At 42.0% G+C, this 15,890-nt stretch overlaps 1 protein-coding gene across 15 annotated transcripts in view; it reads right to left on the reverse strand.

Moving 5' to 3' along the window:
* Positions 1 to 932: 932 nt before the first annotated feature.
* PARD3 (par-3 family cell polarity regulator) overlaps positions 933 to 15,890 on the reverse strand; it is a 562,402-nt gene continuing 547,444 nt past the window's right edge. For all 15 annotated transcript variants that reach the window (XM_084876589.1, XM_084876591.1, XM_084876586.1 and 12 more), the window contains 2 exons: positions 10,905 to 11,032; positions 933 to 2,922 (listed from right to left, as the gene is read on the reverse strand). In XM_084876589.1, coding sequence (XP_084732715.1) covers positions 2,529 to 2,922; positions 10,905 to 11,032 — 522 coding nt within the window. In that variant the 3' untranslated portion in view covers positions 933 to 2,528. The remainder of the gene's footprint in view (positions 2,923 to 10,904; positions 11,033 to 15,890) is intronic.

Raw genomic sequence — 15,890 nt, forward strand, 5'->3', positions numbered from 1 at the left:
ATTTCTTTGGGCTCACTGTACACAATCAAAACATTTGGTTTGCTGAAATGATACAAAACAAGGAAAGGGCAATAATAGAAATAGTTTTCTGCCTTTTGTTTTAAATTTAGTTCTAATGTATTGGTTCTTTCAATTTAGAATTTCCCAGGCTTCTTTTGGCAGCCTGGGCCTTCCATGGGACTCACCAGAAGGTTCCCCTGATAATGCTAACGTTGTGGGTTCAATCCCCAGAAGGAGCACATACAAGAATTAACTAAGGAATGCATGAATAAGTAGAACAACAGATTGATATCTGTCTGTCTTGTCTCTCCCCATTCCTCTCCCTCTCTAAAAACCAATTTAAAATATGTTTTAAAAGAAGGTCCCTTTTCCAATTTTCACTAAATATGAAAAATATCCCACATCTGCTAATATACAGGGTGTCCCCCCAAATGTATACATACTTAAATAGCTGACAGCTCAACTTCGAAAATGAACAATGTTTTAATAATCACTTTTAAAAAAATATTTTATTGATTTTTGTACAGAGAGGAAGGGAGAGAGATAGAGAGCTAGAAACATCGATGAGAGTCATCGACCAGCTGCCTCTTGCACACCCCCTACTGGGGATATGCCCGCAACCAAGGTACATGCCCTTGACCGGAATCGAACCCGGGACCTTTCAGTGCTCTATCCATTGAGCCAAACCGGTTTCGGCTTAATAAACACTTTTTAATTTAATGTTTTAATTAACAAATTAAAAAAAATTGTTAGTTTTCTCACTGACCAGGAGGCTGATCCTTTGCAAATGCCCAAAATGGCAGGTTCTTTATCTCAACTGGCCTGTATAATTATCCAAAGTGTGTGTATACATTTTTTGGAATACCCTATACATAAAAAAAAATAACTCCAAGTTGGAGAGTTTCCACAAGAATACTACAGACACCACAAACAACAGGAAGAAATATGCCTTTTATTTTAAGTTTCATATGTACAGAGAAAGTTCTTTTTCAAGCTTAGGGTGGGCTGTGAGAAAGAGCCCTGTCATTCAAGGTCACTGTGTTTACCTTGGTAACACCACTGAACATCACTGCACATCATGAACAAATAGAACATTACAGAAATGCAAAAGAGACATAGGTACGTATATGGGCACTTCACACATTTTCTAAAAACAAGTGGACACAAAATACAATGTGCCAGTAAAAAAAAATAGGCATATCAGTACATGTCTCTTTTTTTTGTTTTTCCTTTTTCATTAATACATGGATGTGGAGCTTTTATCTCAAGCTTTTCACATCGGGATTTGCAGGCACTTTAGCAACTCAGCCATGGTTTACAATACATGATGTTGAGACAAAAAGATGAAAATGCGAGAGCAGATGAAGTTCAGTGACCCACATGTACGTGAAAATATTGGCATGAGAAGCACTTTTGTCACCACTGTTTGCAGACACCAGAATGTTCTCCTTGTGAAGTGTGACAGGTTTTCCCTAATTTGTCTTTTCTTTTTCATAGCAGAATTATTTAGTAACATGGATGGCATCACCAAGCAGACATATAGCATGTGGATGCATTAGACATATGTCAATTCCTATCGACTTGGGAATGGTAAAAAGCAGATGAGTTTTTAGAATCTCCAAATGAATGACCTATCTTTGTCCCACTCTATGCCCTTCCTGCCAACCTGTCAATCAAAAACTAATTAAAATAATTACTTGGATATAATGGACCAGAAGCTCATCCTGGGAGAATTGTTTCCTTAGCTACCACCTCCCACATCATGATATGCATAGGACAATGGGCAGCCCAGACCCCGCCAGAGGTCCCTCCAGCCTTCCCTACATGGTGTGGTGACTCAACACATGTGTTAGGAACATAACTAAATAAGAGCATTCATAATCTCAGAATAGATGATCACTTTATTGGTAATGTTTAGTTATAAAGCAGTTACAAAAGAAGCCCCATGAAAACCCGACAGTGATGGAATATGGCTTAACGTCTTAATAACATGAAGGAACTTTCCTGTTATGAAGAGCAGAGAATGAAAAGGGAAAACCATACCAATTATAAATGACTGTGCTATGAGGTACTGTAAAGCCCCAATTTCTGGAGTATGTCACCCACTTTCATCCACCAGAAACTGAGACTTGCCTCACATCTCAGAAAATTTAAAGGGAATGAAAAGAAAACAACATTACCTCAGCTTCAAGGTAATTTGTCACCACTAGTTGTACAAGGCTGTGACACAAATCCATGAACATCTCTTGAGTCAGGCCAAGAATTCCTGGTTCTCCTGAGAGATGCTGTGACAAATGCTTCAGGCAGATGATTGTCAGACAGTAGGGAATCCTTCCATGAAATACACTTGAGACATACTGGCAAAGACATTAAGGCCTTCCATTTCTTTGCTCATACTTCTTAAAGGCACTGATACCAACAACAGAAATATTCCATAGTACCAAGGAGGTTTTTAAAAAAACTCCCCAGATACAAGTCTCCATAGGAAAATGTCCTTTATTGCATGAATGAAGCATCCGCTCTTCTGCTCAGGAATAGAAGGGTCTCCCTTTTTCAGGAGTCTGGAGTCTGCTCAGCCTAGCGACCTGAGATGGGGATGGGGGCACATCCTGCCGGAAGGGCCCCTTAGGGGGAGTATAACTGGGGTCCTGGACTTTCTTATACGAGTCATAGCTGTTGAGCCCCTCGGGAGCAGGCTGTTTCTTCATCTGCTGCTCTTTCCGCCTCTGTTCCTGGCGAAGGAGCTCCTGGGTCTCCAGCATCACCCTGGCATTGAAGCCGTGCCCGCCCAGGTAGCCGTTTCTGGAGCCTTGGTAGCTGGAGTACCTGAGGCTTTCCTTGGCACTCTGGAAGCCATCCCCAGGCGAGTAGTTCTGCTCCCAGGAATCCTGGGAGACAGAGCTGGCATTTTTCCTGCTTTGCCTAGAAAGCAAAGTCAAAGGTCAGTGTGAGATTGGGAGAAGGAGAGAAATAAAAGGAGGAGGGGAGGAGTAAGGGGGCATATGCATTTCAGTATTTCAACAAATAGTTCTGTGCTCCAGGCACTGTGATGGGGGCTGGAGGAAGAAAATGTGACTGTCAGCAAGCTCAAATCTCAGACAAGTGAACAAACAAGGGCTCAACAGGAGAGAGAACTAACCGACAGCTATTCAGAAATAGGGCCTGCCTTCCATGTCTGGGAGGTACTGTCTATTCTACTTAGGGAACATATATCTCCTGCAATTCAGACACATTGGCAAATGCTTTAGAGGAGGATTAGAGATTTGGCAGCATCTACTCTAGCAATAATTGCTTGCTTCAGAACATTACAATTCGATTCTAAACAAGCAAAACAAATATTTTACACAACTGCCACCATGGAGCCAGAGATGCTGGCTAATAGGAAGTACATGTAATGGATTACAATGTGAGTCCAGCTATGAGAGATTTAAGTCCCAACTCCTTTATGATTAAAAATGCAACAGGCAGTCCCTTACAGCCCTGGCTTTTGAGTTGTATATGTCAGCAATGGACACTCCTCAGATCACATGCTCATCAAGACTACAGACCTGGAAGTCTGCAGGGGGAGCACTGCTTTTTCCGCACTGTGCCCTCACCGAAGGCCAGGACAGCTTACTAAACTCACATTTGGTCACCACAGGACAGGGGAATAAATCAGTCACAGAACTTTCAAATCATCATCATTTGTGCAATAAAGTTACGCATCATTTTCAGGAAACATTACTGTTTTGAAATGTCTTTAATTTATTATCAGTTCTCTAGATGCTTTTATGAATTCACAATAAGATTGGATATGATAAAGTAAAACAATTTTTTGTTAGAAAGGAAGACAAGCCCTAATATTTAGCTTTAAAAATGGGAGAGAGAATCCAGTAATAAAACAAAATCTATTGCTCCATGTATCAGTAAGAGAACCATTTGGTGACAGTATATATTACTCAGCCTTTTGCATCAACACACATGATGGAATGTTCAAAAGGGCCCTTGCAGAGGAAAAACAGGGTCGATGCAGTCACTGGATCTCCCACAGGGATGAAGCAATTTGCATTTTGAACATTCAAAAGCGCCATCAATAGGGCTTTGGATCAAATCTGCCTATTTTTCATATGGCCTAAAATGTAGGGATATTTTCAATAAGGAAATGAACTAATGATCAGCATCATCTTGGATATGACTATGATTAATTGAACAGTCTACAGTATATCTATCTGATTCTCTTCTAACCAGATAACTGCCACACATCCAAAACAGAAACCATCCCCACATGCCATGAGATTTTGAGTTTAATTTAAAAAATCAATTTGCAATGAATATTATAAAAATAAATATATTACTCAAAATTTGGGTGTTCTTGAATATTTTCAGTTGAAAATTCTCACAAAAATTGATTTTAAAGCATCTACAGATGCTTATGACATTCAAGGGGTTAATAGGAATCAGACCATTTGTACAATCAGCCCAAGCAAGACTCCTTATATTTGGTGGAATAGTTTATTTGCCCAAAGCACTGACTATCTTGACTTAAAAAGTCATACATTAATCTGCAGAGACAGGAATGATGGAAAGAGCCAGCATGAAACCAGGGATTTGACATTAATCATGAAATTTTAATTAAAACAACAAACTTGGTACTGAGGTTACAGTAACAAAAGTGGGACTCCTTCATAAGCTGGTTATCAATCTAAAGATAATCAGAAATAGGCGGCAGACCTTTCACCGCTTTCTCATACTTGTCCTACTGAGACCCATGAACCCTCTTCAGCCTGCACTCCCAACTCTGGAAAGCCTGAGGATGCGCTCTGTGGAGGTCATGTCCCATTCCAGGAACACACTGAGAACTCACTAAAGGTTTGTTAGGAATAGAAATTCTGATGATGTGGAAGAATTTCTTTTAGCTAAAATTTTTTTTCAAACTAATTGTATAGAGAGAAGGAAACAGACCTCCCTGAGGTTTAAAGTAAGGTATGGGGAGAAAGTACATACATGTAGAAACATATACATGCACACACACACACACACACATACACACACATGCTTCCTTGGTAAGAAAGCTATTGGTATCCACAATTCTTAATTAAGACACAGGAAATGAGCAGGTCACAGAGAAACATAAGAGTGCAGCAGACAATAAGAGTTTCCAACACTAGGAAACCCATTACCTGGGTAGTAGGCACAATGGGAGAGTGGCTTTGGATTATACAGACATAGATTCACATCTAGAGTCTGCCATTTGCCAGTTGGGGGATGCTGGGAGAGTTATGCTCTCTGGGTCCAAATTGCCCCTTCTGTGAAATAGGAATAATAGCTAACCTCATAGGGTTATGAGGCAGAAATGAACAAAATAACATATGCAAAATGTTTAGAAAGGTATGGCCCCAAGTAAATGGCTGATTAATAGGGGTTGGAGGAGTAGTTTGAAGGCAATGTCACTTTGCCTTCAAAGAGTAGGCTCTGGGTTTTGGGAAGCATCTTTCTAACCAATGAAGAAAAATATTAGCTTTCTTTTCCTTTGCCAGAGAAATTGGGTAGAAACAAGGAGGAGAGAAAGATACTAGAGAATAACTGAAGAATCCTCACTAAGTGAGGACAAGCCCACACAATTCCACAGAGATAAGAAGGAAGCTTTCTAATGTCCCATGATTGCCCAAATGCCACATTAACAACAGCAGTAAGAAAACATCAATGTCCATCAATGTGAATTTCTTTATACCCAACAGGCAGGCTTGTTTGGTATTGGAATGAGCCCACTCAAGATTTCTGAATCCTCTGAAAGCACACACACCTGGCTTGTCAATGATTACAATTATCTTTAAAGTGGTCTGAAGGCCATCATCATGTGGAGGACTCACCTTGTGGAAAGCTAGTTAGCCACCGAAGTGAGGAGGATGCAGAAGGATGATGAAAGATATAAAAACCAAGGCTAACAAGTTGACAAGCAGCTCAGAGACATAACAAATGGGCGTGGTGGGGAGACTACGTCAGAGTGTGAAGACATAGTGGAGAAGTGAGACGTACAAAGCATAGAAGTAAGACACCAACAGATGTGAAACCAAGGGAGAGGGAAAGATAAAGAAGAAATGGGGAGACAGCAGGAAAATTTTAAAAAATTAATAAAGAATCTTAAGTTTTTCTGTTGATGACTATGAACATTCTCTGTTTCAGATTTGCCTTTTGGATACTAAATAAAGGAACTAATTTAAGACTAAAAATATATTTTAACAAAGAAAGTAAAAATGAAAACTGATTTAGGAATTTAAAAAATTAAAAAAAAAAAATCTTAGTTTGATTGAGAATTGAGTTTGGGGCCACTCAGGACCCCTTTCCTACAGAACCAGTTTTACCACCTGGCTAATGTTTCCTACTGACATTTCAAAATGAAACTTGAATTCTGCCAATCAGCTTCTTTAATTACAGTTAGAATTTCAAACTACTCTGGCTCATATACATCCCTCTAATTCAAACCACCTTATCTACTGTGACTGAGACAAAGTCTTGACCATTTGTTTTACTTTATGTTCCACTTGGCAGCTGAACTATTTTTGTGTGTGTGTAAAAACTTTTTTGGTATCAAATGCCATACTAACTTGTTTAGATAAAACCCTGCTAATTGTCAACATCCGAAAAGCAGAGGTCAGTGTCTCTGAAGAATATCACATGTCAGAGACGTGGACTGGACTCAAGCTCACACAAGCTGCTGCCGTCCTCCTCTGACCTCCTGTTTGGGTTCTTTACCGAGTTCAAGTTTCCACACATGTCTGCCATGCAGTGCAGCCGCCCTGCTAGCAAGCCAGTGGGGCACAAGGCTCTGCACTCTTAATCCTCCCCACACGTGTGAAGATCCACATTGAGAATGATTCTCTAAAACAGTGGTTCTCAACCTTCCTAATGCCAAGACCCTTTAATACAGTTCCTCATGTTGTGGTGACCCCAAACCATAAAACTATTTTCGTTGCTACTTCATAACTGTAATTTTGCTACTGTTATGAATCACAATGTAAATATTTGTGTTTTCTGATGGTCTTAGGCAATCCCTGTGAAAGGGGTTGTGACCCACAGGTTGAGAACCGCTGTCAGGGGTCGCCTAAGACCATCGGAAAACACAGATATTTACATTGCAATTCGTAACAGTAGCAAAATTACAGTTATGAAGAAGCAATGAAAGTAGTTTTATGGTTGGGGGTCACCACAACTTGAGGAACTGTATTAAAGGGTGGCAGCATTAGGAAGGTTGAGAACCACTGCTCTAAAAGAAGAGCACCATGACCACACCAGTTGCCTAAATGTACACAACTCTTTGGTTTTGAGTTTTCTGTTTTTCTCATATCTGCTCAGACTAAAATGGCTAATAATCAGGGAGTCACAATACCCAGATGGAAAGTTTCAGTTATTTAGGGAAACACTAAATGACACTAGTAGTTCCAATAGAAGCAATCATCTTCTACATGAAAATACAGATACTTCTACCAGGTGCTTCAGGAGGAGAGGGAGAGAGGAAGGGAGGCAGAATGAGTTGGTGGAAAAGGACAGGTGGTGAGTGAAGAGGTGAGAGACATGCCAGGACAAAAGGGTATGCTTGGAATACCTAGCTCCTGTGGAATGTGACCAGAAGAAATTCCATGGAAGCATTGATCTGTGTCCTCTTCCTGAGGAACAGGGCCCTAGTCTCTCTCCTGCCAGTGCACCCACCCCTCCAGGCCATCTGGTCACCATCTGTCTCACGTCCCGTTGTTAGTTCTGTGCAGGTCAATTCACTCTCTTCTTATATACACTACTAGAGGCCCAGTACACAAAATTCGTGCAGGGGGTGGGAGGTGGCCCTTAGCACCCTCTCTAATCTGGGACCCCTTGAGAGATATTCAACTGCCAGTTTAAACCAGCAGTCAGACATCCCTCTCACAATCCAGGACTGCTGGCTCCTAACCACTAGCCTGCCTGTCTGCCTAATTGCCCCTAACCAGCTCTTCTGCTGGCCTGATCACCCAAAATTGCTCTCCCCTGCTGGCTTTATTACCCACAACTTCCCTCCCCTGCTGGCCCGATTGCCCACAACTGCCTTACCCTGCCAGACTGATCACCTACAACTGCCCTCCCCTGCTGTGACGCACCTCCTCCTCCGGGACCAGCCTCCTCCACACCTCGTGGAGCTGCGGGACCCCCAGGCCTCACCATGTGGTGCGGCTGCCAGGCCCTGCCTCCCCTGTGTGCATGGCCATCTTGTGATGGCCATCTTGTGGCAACATCACATGCAAGGGCCACCTAGGCTTTTATTAGTATAGATATGATAGTTCTCTTTCACTTATAAATACTCTCAAACACAACTAAAATACAGAAAGCCAAACTATTTGCCAACAGATTAAGAATCCAGTCCCTGCACAGACAATATATTCCTAAAGCACGGTGTAGTCACACACACAGGCCTTGATGTGCTACAGGCCACCTATATGGTTGTGGGAGCAGGGCCATACCCAGCGTGTCAATCCATCTTCTTTATCATGCTCATCTTTCTGATGACTGAGAGCCAAAGGGCTAGAGAAGGCACTCACATGGAAGAAACTTTATGTATAATTCTCGAGGCATCCAGCAGCTGATACCCTGGGCTGAGCCATGCAGGGGCTCCTTCCAAATGCTAAGGGCAATAGAGCCCAGAAGGGGACTTTACACCTGCATCTGTCAATATTCCAAACTTGGGAGCAAAAGCTTTGGTGGCAATGAGGTACGGAAATTAATGATTATAAAGGGCATGGGTAGGTTTGTGTTTGAATTCCATGCTGTGTGACCTTAGGGAAAGAGCTGTTTCCTTATAAGACAAGATGATTTCCAGGTCCAGTCCACACTAAAATTTCAATGACACTTACTTAGATAGGCTAAATAACTGTTATTTATCCTCCTATTTAAAAGAAAATATAATTCTGTATACAAGAAAAAACACAAATTACTCAAAGGAAATATAATTTTATGAACTGGAAAAAAGAACTGAATGAATGAGTTACTGTAGTAATGGCATTCACCCCAGTATAGATTCTCATTCACATCCACATTCCCATGGTGACCTGGGTCAATGTAGTCGAATCCCTCACAGTTAATATAGTGATTATTTAACAGTTAAAAGGACTCATCTTTATTAGAAATTGAATCAAGATCACTTTTATATTGGTCAGTTAGGTTTACACAAATAAGCATTTGTTCCCTCTCCTCCCCTCAAATAAAAGTTGTTCTGTTCAAATTAAAAACAGTTGATAAAAACAAGGTAAGTGGAGGGGTTTTTGTACCCGAAATGTTTTTGTCACCAGGTTTGAAGTAGAAAAACAAATGCCTGTAAGATTGTGATTACTAAGAGTGACTTATTTTGGGAAGTTTGGAAAGCTGAATATTTTAAAACATTTTTATTCTTTACTCTCCTCCTATATAATAAAGAGGAAATATGCAAATTGACCATCACTCTGCCACAAAGATGGTTGCTCCCACAGAGGAGGTGGGGTTTCCGTAACACAAGATGGCTGCACCCATAGCAGAGGCCGAGTTCCTATAAGGAGTCTTAATGAGCAATCAGCAGGGACCTGAGGCTGTGCTCCCACTTTGGCACCAGGCCAAGGGACCTCAGGCCGTGCCCCTCACCTGGCACGGGAGACTTCAAGCTGCACCCCCTGCCCCAGCACCAGACTAGGAGACCTGAGGCCGCAACCCCCGCCCTGTCGCCAGGCTGGGGAACATCATGCCATGCCCCCCGCCTAGCGCAGCTTGATGGTGGACCTCAGGCTGCACACCCACCCCAGTGACAGGCCTGGAGACCTCAGACTGCACCCCCCTGATCAGCAGGGCTTGACAAGGGAACTCATGCTGCAACCCCTTCTCCCCCCCCCCCCCCCCCCCCCCCCCCCCCCCCCCCCGCTGAGGCCACACCTCCCGCCCCAGTGCCAGGCTGGGGGACCTGAGGCTGCATCCCCCTCCTGATGGGGCTTGATGGAGGACCTCAGGCCACATCCCCTGCCCAAAAGGGGATCTCAGGCCATGTCCCTCACCTGGTGGGGCGTGATGGGGTAGGACTGGCTGGGTCTGGATCTAGCCCAATAGGGTAGAGGCTGGCTAGGTCTAGGTCTTGTGCAATTTTGAGGTGCATGTGGGTGTTCGGGGACTTGACTCTGGGTCCCATGGTGTGCCCCAGACTCTGACAGGAAGAAGAATTTCATATACACTTTACTAATTTTCTTTCATCTCTGACACTTCTCTTATAGAGAAAGGGCAAATAGCAATATTAAAATATTTCCTCTAATTAATCCCCTTGTAATGTGCACAAATTTAGTGCATCGGGCCACTAGTGTATATAATGAAATACTCAGATGGAAAAATGGTTGTTGTTCCATGTGTGAGGGCTCAGTCACCTGAGCATTTTCTAGGCCTGACAGAGCCCCCAGAGCAGAGGTACCTTCATGTGGCTGTCAGGTAATGAGGTAGGTACACTGGGATCCTCTGAAGATCAACACAAGGAAACACAGAGCAATAGGGCCCACTTAAGTATAGAGCATGGAGTATTCACTCCACCCTTCTACAGAGCTCTTGATATCTGAAGTAGCAGTTATTCTAGTTACCCTAGGAACTAAGTAAAATAAGAGTTATATTTCCATTTTTCAGATGAGGAAACTTTCTCCACATGGGAGGCAGCAGAACCAAAGCTATAACCCAGGTCCAATCCCTGCACTGCCTTTGCATTATTCAGTATTGAAGTGATGATATTGGCATGTCCTGAAACACCTTTCTTTCTAGTTTTCTTGCCACACAGTAAGGTGGCCTTGAAGCCAGGCCACAACCCCTACTTGCAGTTCCTCTTGCAGTTCCTCTCTGACCATTGTGGGTATGGTGGAGAAGCCAGGGCAATTTTAGGAGGTGAGCATATGTAAGTACTGTACCTAGGCAGAGAGCTGTACTGGCGCTGGGCCTGCTGGAAGCTCTCACGTTCCTCCTGCCGCTGGCGCTGCATCTGCACCTCCACGGACACCGAGTGCCTGCCGCTCTGCGCCGGAGGGCGGGAGCTGGGCTGCAGGAAGAAAATGCAAAATAATTCACGATAAGGGAATCACATTGTTTCTTGTAGACTGACTTAGAAACATCTGGAAAATTCTGTGAAATTAAAATAAAATTTAATTTCAAGTTTGAGAAGAGAGGCATTTATCTAATTGCTCTTAAGAGTCCCAAATATTGAATCATCTTAAATTTTAATTATGGCTTTAGAATGGTTAGAAATTGAGAGGGCAACCTTCCTAAGTCTTCCTAATGAGGTTTGGCAAATTCAATGTCAAGTAAATAAATATTGATAAAATTGAAGGTTAGCTATGCTGGCAAAAGTTTTCGATAGTTATGTATTTTAGTTTAACAGTAGGACACAACAGCTGATCCCCCTTTTCCTAAACAATGACAGTTAAGCACTGGTTAATGTTTCTCAGTGATTAGAGTGCCAACCCAGTGGACTAAAGGATTGTAGGTTCTATTGTGGTCAAGAGCACACACTTGGGTTGCAGGCTTGATTCCCAGCCCCCAGTTGGGAGGCAACTATTAGAAGTTTCTCTCTGTGTGTTTCTTTCTGCCTCTCTTCCACTCTGTCTCAAAAGAAAGAAAGAGAGAGAGAGAGCGAAAGAAAGGAAGGAAGGAAGGAAGGAAGGAAGGAAGGAAGGAAGGAAGGAAGGAAGGAAGGAAGAAAGGAAGAAAGGAAGGAAAAATATCCTCGGGTGAGGATTCATTAACAAGCAAACAACAACAAAAAACAAAGGGGGAAAAAGAATAACAGTTAAATTTGAATCAAGTTTAGGTGAAACTACCTGCTGTTAGCCATATACAAGTGTCCTCTAGTCCAGGAATGGTAGCTGAATGGGGAATAGAAATGCGTATCAAATTAAAAAACCTGAAAGCTAATTGCTACTTGAATTAATTATGAGACCAGACATTTTGCCTTAGTGATAAGGAAATGGCATTTTTACCTAGGTTAATCATATCCTATGAGAAATGTCAATCCTGTCTGCTGAACACTTTGGTCAGCAGTCATCTGCTGATTGTGCCTCTCGCTCAAATCAGATACTGAATGTACACACTGCGTTGGATAGATCTAGTCTTGTGGATGCTCTGGCTTTTCACTGGCAGGTCTTAGCTTACCTTCTAGATTTGGCTTTTTGAAATAAAAAATAGACAATGATGCCTCTAATGCTACAAACACCCAATGATGGTTTATCATAGCATCAGTGGCTCACACTCTTAAATAATCCTTTTGGCACATGCTAACTTCTGTTCCCCTTGGTGCTATGCAATGGGCATATTCTGAATGTCTGTTAAAAACAAGTTATCATTTTTCTTTTAGAGTTGAAAGCCAATGGCAGACTTTGACCTCATAATAATTTTCTAGAATAATAGAGTTATAGCATTCATTTGGAGAGCTATAAGAAATCATGTAACTTAAATAATGCTTTGTGTGAACAGAAACAATGCTTTGTGTGAACAGAAAGCAAGCATCATCTATCATTCACTCTGCCTGGCCAGCATTATCTTATTTATTGGTAAGCAACAATATGGCAATACACAGGATAAAAATTTCAAAGCATATGGGCATAGCCAGTGAACATATTAAAAATATCCTGATACAAAAAATAATATGTGAAGATTACCCCAATTTCTACAAGTGGGTATTTACAGCCATACTCTTAGGAACAAAGGTGTGTTCACAGACCCTCTCCACAACATGGGATTCAATGAATCAATGGTGCCTTTAGCAAGAAAAACATTTCACTGAGTGAGTTCTGTTTATGCAAACAAAGCATCAAACAATCTTCTTCAACTACATTGAAGAAGACAAACATTTTCTTCTATTGCACTTGAAGAGGCTGGCTAAATAGAAAATCAAGCTGTTCTAGTGTTTACAGGGAATCCTGAGAGAAGCTACTGGACAGAGGGAAAGTAAAGCAAGGAAATACTACACAATATGCCTTCAAAACATATTTCCCTTTTCTTTTCACTTGGAATAAGTCATATACACGTGTCAAGCAGCCTAAAAAGATCTGGCATTCTGCAGCAAGATTTAGATTTAGTAACCAGCTTCATAAGCTCATGCTGTTTGTGACACATGGCTGTGGAGATGTGAAAAGAAAATGCAAGGTCTTATAGAAATTTCAGGTGTATTTTTTTAAATGCTCACTGAGGATATTTTTTTTACATTTATTTTCAGTGAGAGTAGAAGGGAGGAAGGGAGGGAGGGACGGAGGGAGGGAGGGAGGGAGGGACGGAGGGAGGGAGGGAGGGAGAGAGAGAGAGAGAGAGTGAGAGAGAGAGAGAGAGAGAGAGAGAGAGAGAGAGAGAGAGAGATCCAAGTGAGAGACATATTAATTGGTTGACTCCTGTATGCCCCCAACAAGGGCTGGGGATCAAATCTGCAACCAAGGTACATAACTTTGACTGGGAATCGAACCTACTACCCTTCAGTCTGTGGCTCAATGCTCTAAACATCGAGCCAAACAGGTCAGGGAATCAGGTGTACTTTTAAGTTGTTTCTACCAGACCTGGAAATTTGATTCTAATATAGAAAAGAAAAAAAAAAGTTGAAGGGCTTTTGTTTCCTTAACTGTGTGTTTTCTGATACTGTTCATCTCAAACTTTATTAAGCAGCAAGCATCTAGTTGCAGCTTGATGAACTTCAAAATGAAATTATTATGAGATGGGATCTGAAAACTTAAAAAAATGAATGAATGAGTTTGGTATCAGCATATTGACATATTTCATGCTATTGTGTTCACTATGATGAAATATGAATCTCAGGCTTACCATTAATGTTTTACTCAATTTCTCTTTTCAGAGCATACAAAAGGGTAGGTTATTAAAAAGAATCACTTTTATCTTTAAGATGAAATTTTATTGGGCCAGAGATTTCCAGGAAGATTGGATACATGACCAGCTTAAAGCAACAACTTACTAAGTCCATCTGGGAAGCTTTATATTTGGCCTGAATAGAAAATAACCTCATTCATTATTTCAATAAAGTTCTTATAAAATGTAAATTGTGGGAACAGAACTATAATCTACAATCCTGATTTTTCAATACTGTAGTTTTCCATGTGTAAGGCAGAAACAGAATTATGTATTGAGAGTACCAAATTACAAAAACATAGACAAACATGAAGAGATATTTTGTAACCCCAGAGAGAAGTGTCTGTGTTCAAAGAAAACAGCATCAAAAGCTTTAACAAAAAGTGACTATACAGGGAAACATACAGGTAAAGCATACTTGGAAAAATTCTGGAGATTCATCAGATAACAAGGCAATAACTCTATTTCAAAAGAGCAAATTACAAATAATCCTGGTCTTCTTGTTGATGATATTGATGACAAGGTTGCCAAGACAATATGATAGAGGTTGCAATATAATAGAGATAAAATTAAAAAAAAAAAAAACACCTGCTTACAGTTGATAAGACTAAAAAAAGAACAAAAATACAGTGCAAAGTTTCAGTACTAATGAAAACTAGGTAATAAGATTTTTAAAGGTTAATATAAAAGTATACATGTCCCTTATGAAATAAAATCCATTACTGTTTTATTAACATTTACATAAAACATTCAATAATTTTAAAATACTCTGAATAAGAAACTTTTTTCAAATTTCCACATATATGCAATGGCAAGTATAGAAAACAAAAATAGAATACACAGGTGTGTGTGCTTTGCATCAACACCTATCGTGAAGGTGATGATGAGAATGATGAGACTGGCAATAGCAGAAAGAATATTGATATCCCCTTGAGATTTATAATCTTTATTTTAGCAATTCAAATGTGCTATAACCCTAATATGCTGATATAATAATTATAATTTAAAGATTTGGTAGAGAGAAAAGTAATTTTTATGGCACTGAATCATATAAATAGGATAAATAGTTTACTCTGTTTATAAGTGGCCATTGGTATTATAGGTCATTATTTCCTTCTAGAGGCCCGGTGCATAAAATTTGTGCATGGAGGGGGTGGTGTCCCTCTGCCCAGCCTGCACCCTCTCCAATCTGGGACCCCTCGAGGGATGTCCAACTGCATGTTTGGGCCGGATCCTACAGGATTGGGCCTAAACAGGGAGTCAGACATCCCTCTCACAATCTAGGACTGCTAGCTCCCAACTGCTCACCTGCTTGCCTGCCTGATTGCCCCAAACTGCTTCTGCCTGCCAGCCTGATCACCCCCTAACCACTCCCCTGCCAGTCGGATTGATGCCTAATTGCTCCCGTGCCAGCCCAATTGCCCCTAAATGCCCTCTCCTGCTAGCTTGGTCACCCCTAAGTGCCCTTCCCTGCAGATCTGGTTGCCCCCAACTGCCTACCTCTGCAGGCCTAGTCCCCCCCAACTGCCCTCCCCTGCTGACCCGGTCACCCCTAACTGCCCTACCCTCCCAGCCTCATCATCCCTAATTGCTCTTCCCTGCCAGTCTGGTCCCCTCCCAACTTCCCTCCTTGTAGGCCAAGTCCCCCCCAAATGCCCTCCCCTGCAGATCTGGTCACCCCTAACTGCGCTGTCCTGCAGGCCTGCCCGCCCCCCCCAACTGCCCTCTCTTGCAATCTTAGGTCCCCCCCCAACTGTCCTTCCATGCAGGCTTGATTGCCCCCAACTGCCCTCCCTTGCAGGCCTGGTCCCTCCCAACTGCCCTCCCCGGCTGGCCACCTTGTGTCCACATGAAGGGCAGCAATCTTTGACCACATGGGGGCTGCCATTTGTGTGTTGGAGTGATGGTCAATTTGCATATTACTCTTTTGTTAGATAGGATAGAGGCCTGGTGCACAGGTTGAGGCAGGCTCGTTTGCCCTGAAGGGTATCCCGGATCAGGGTGGGGGTTCCCTTGGGGAATGGGGAAGCCTGAACGAGGGGCCTATGGTG

Source organism: Pipistrellus hanaki (assembly GCF_964339955.1).
Source record: "Pipistrellus hanaki genome assembly, chromosome: 1".
Classification (NCBI taxonomy): domain Eukaryota; kingdom Metazoa; phylum Chordata; class Mammalia; order Chiroptera; family Vespertilionidae; genus Pipistrellus; species Pipistrellus hanaki.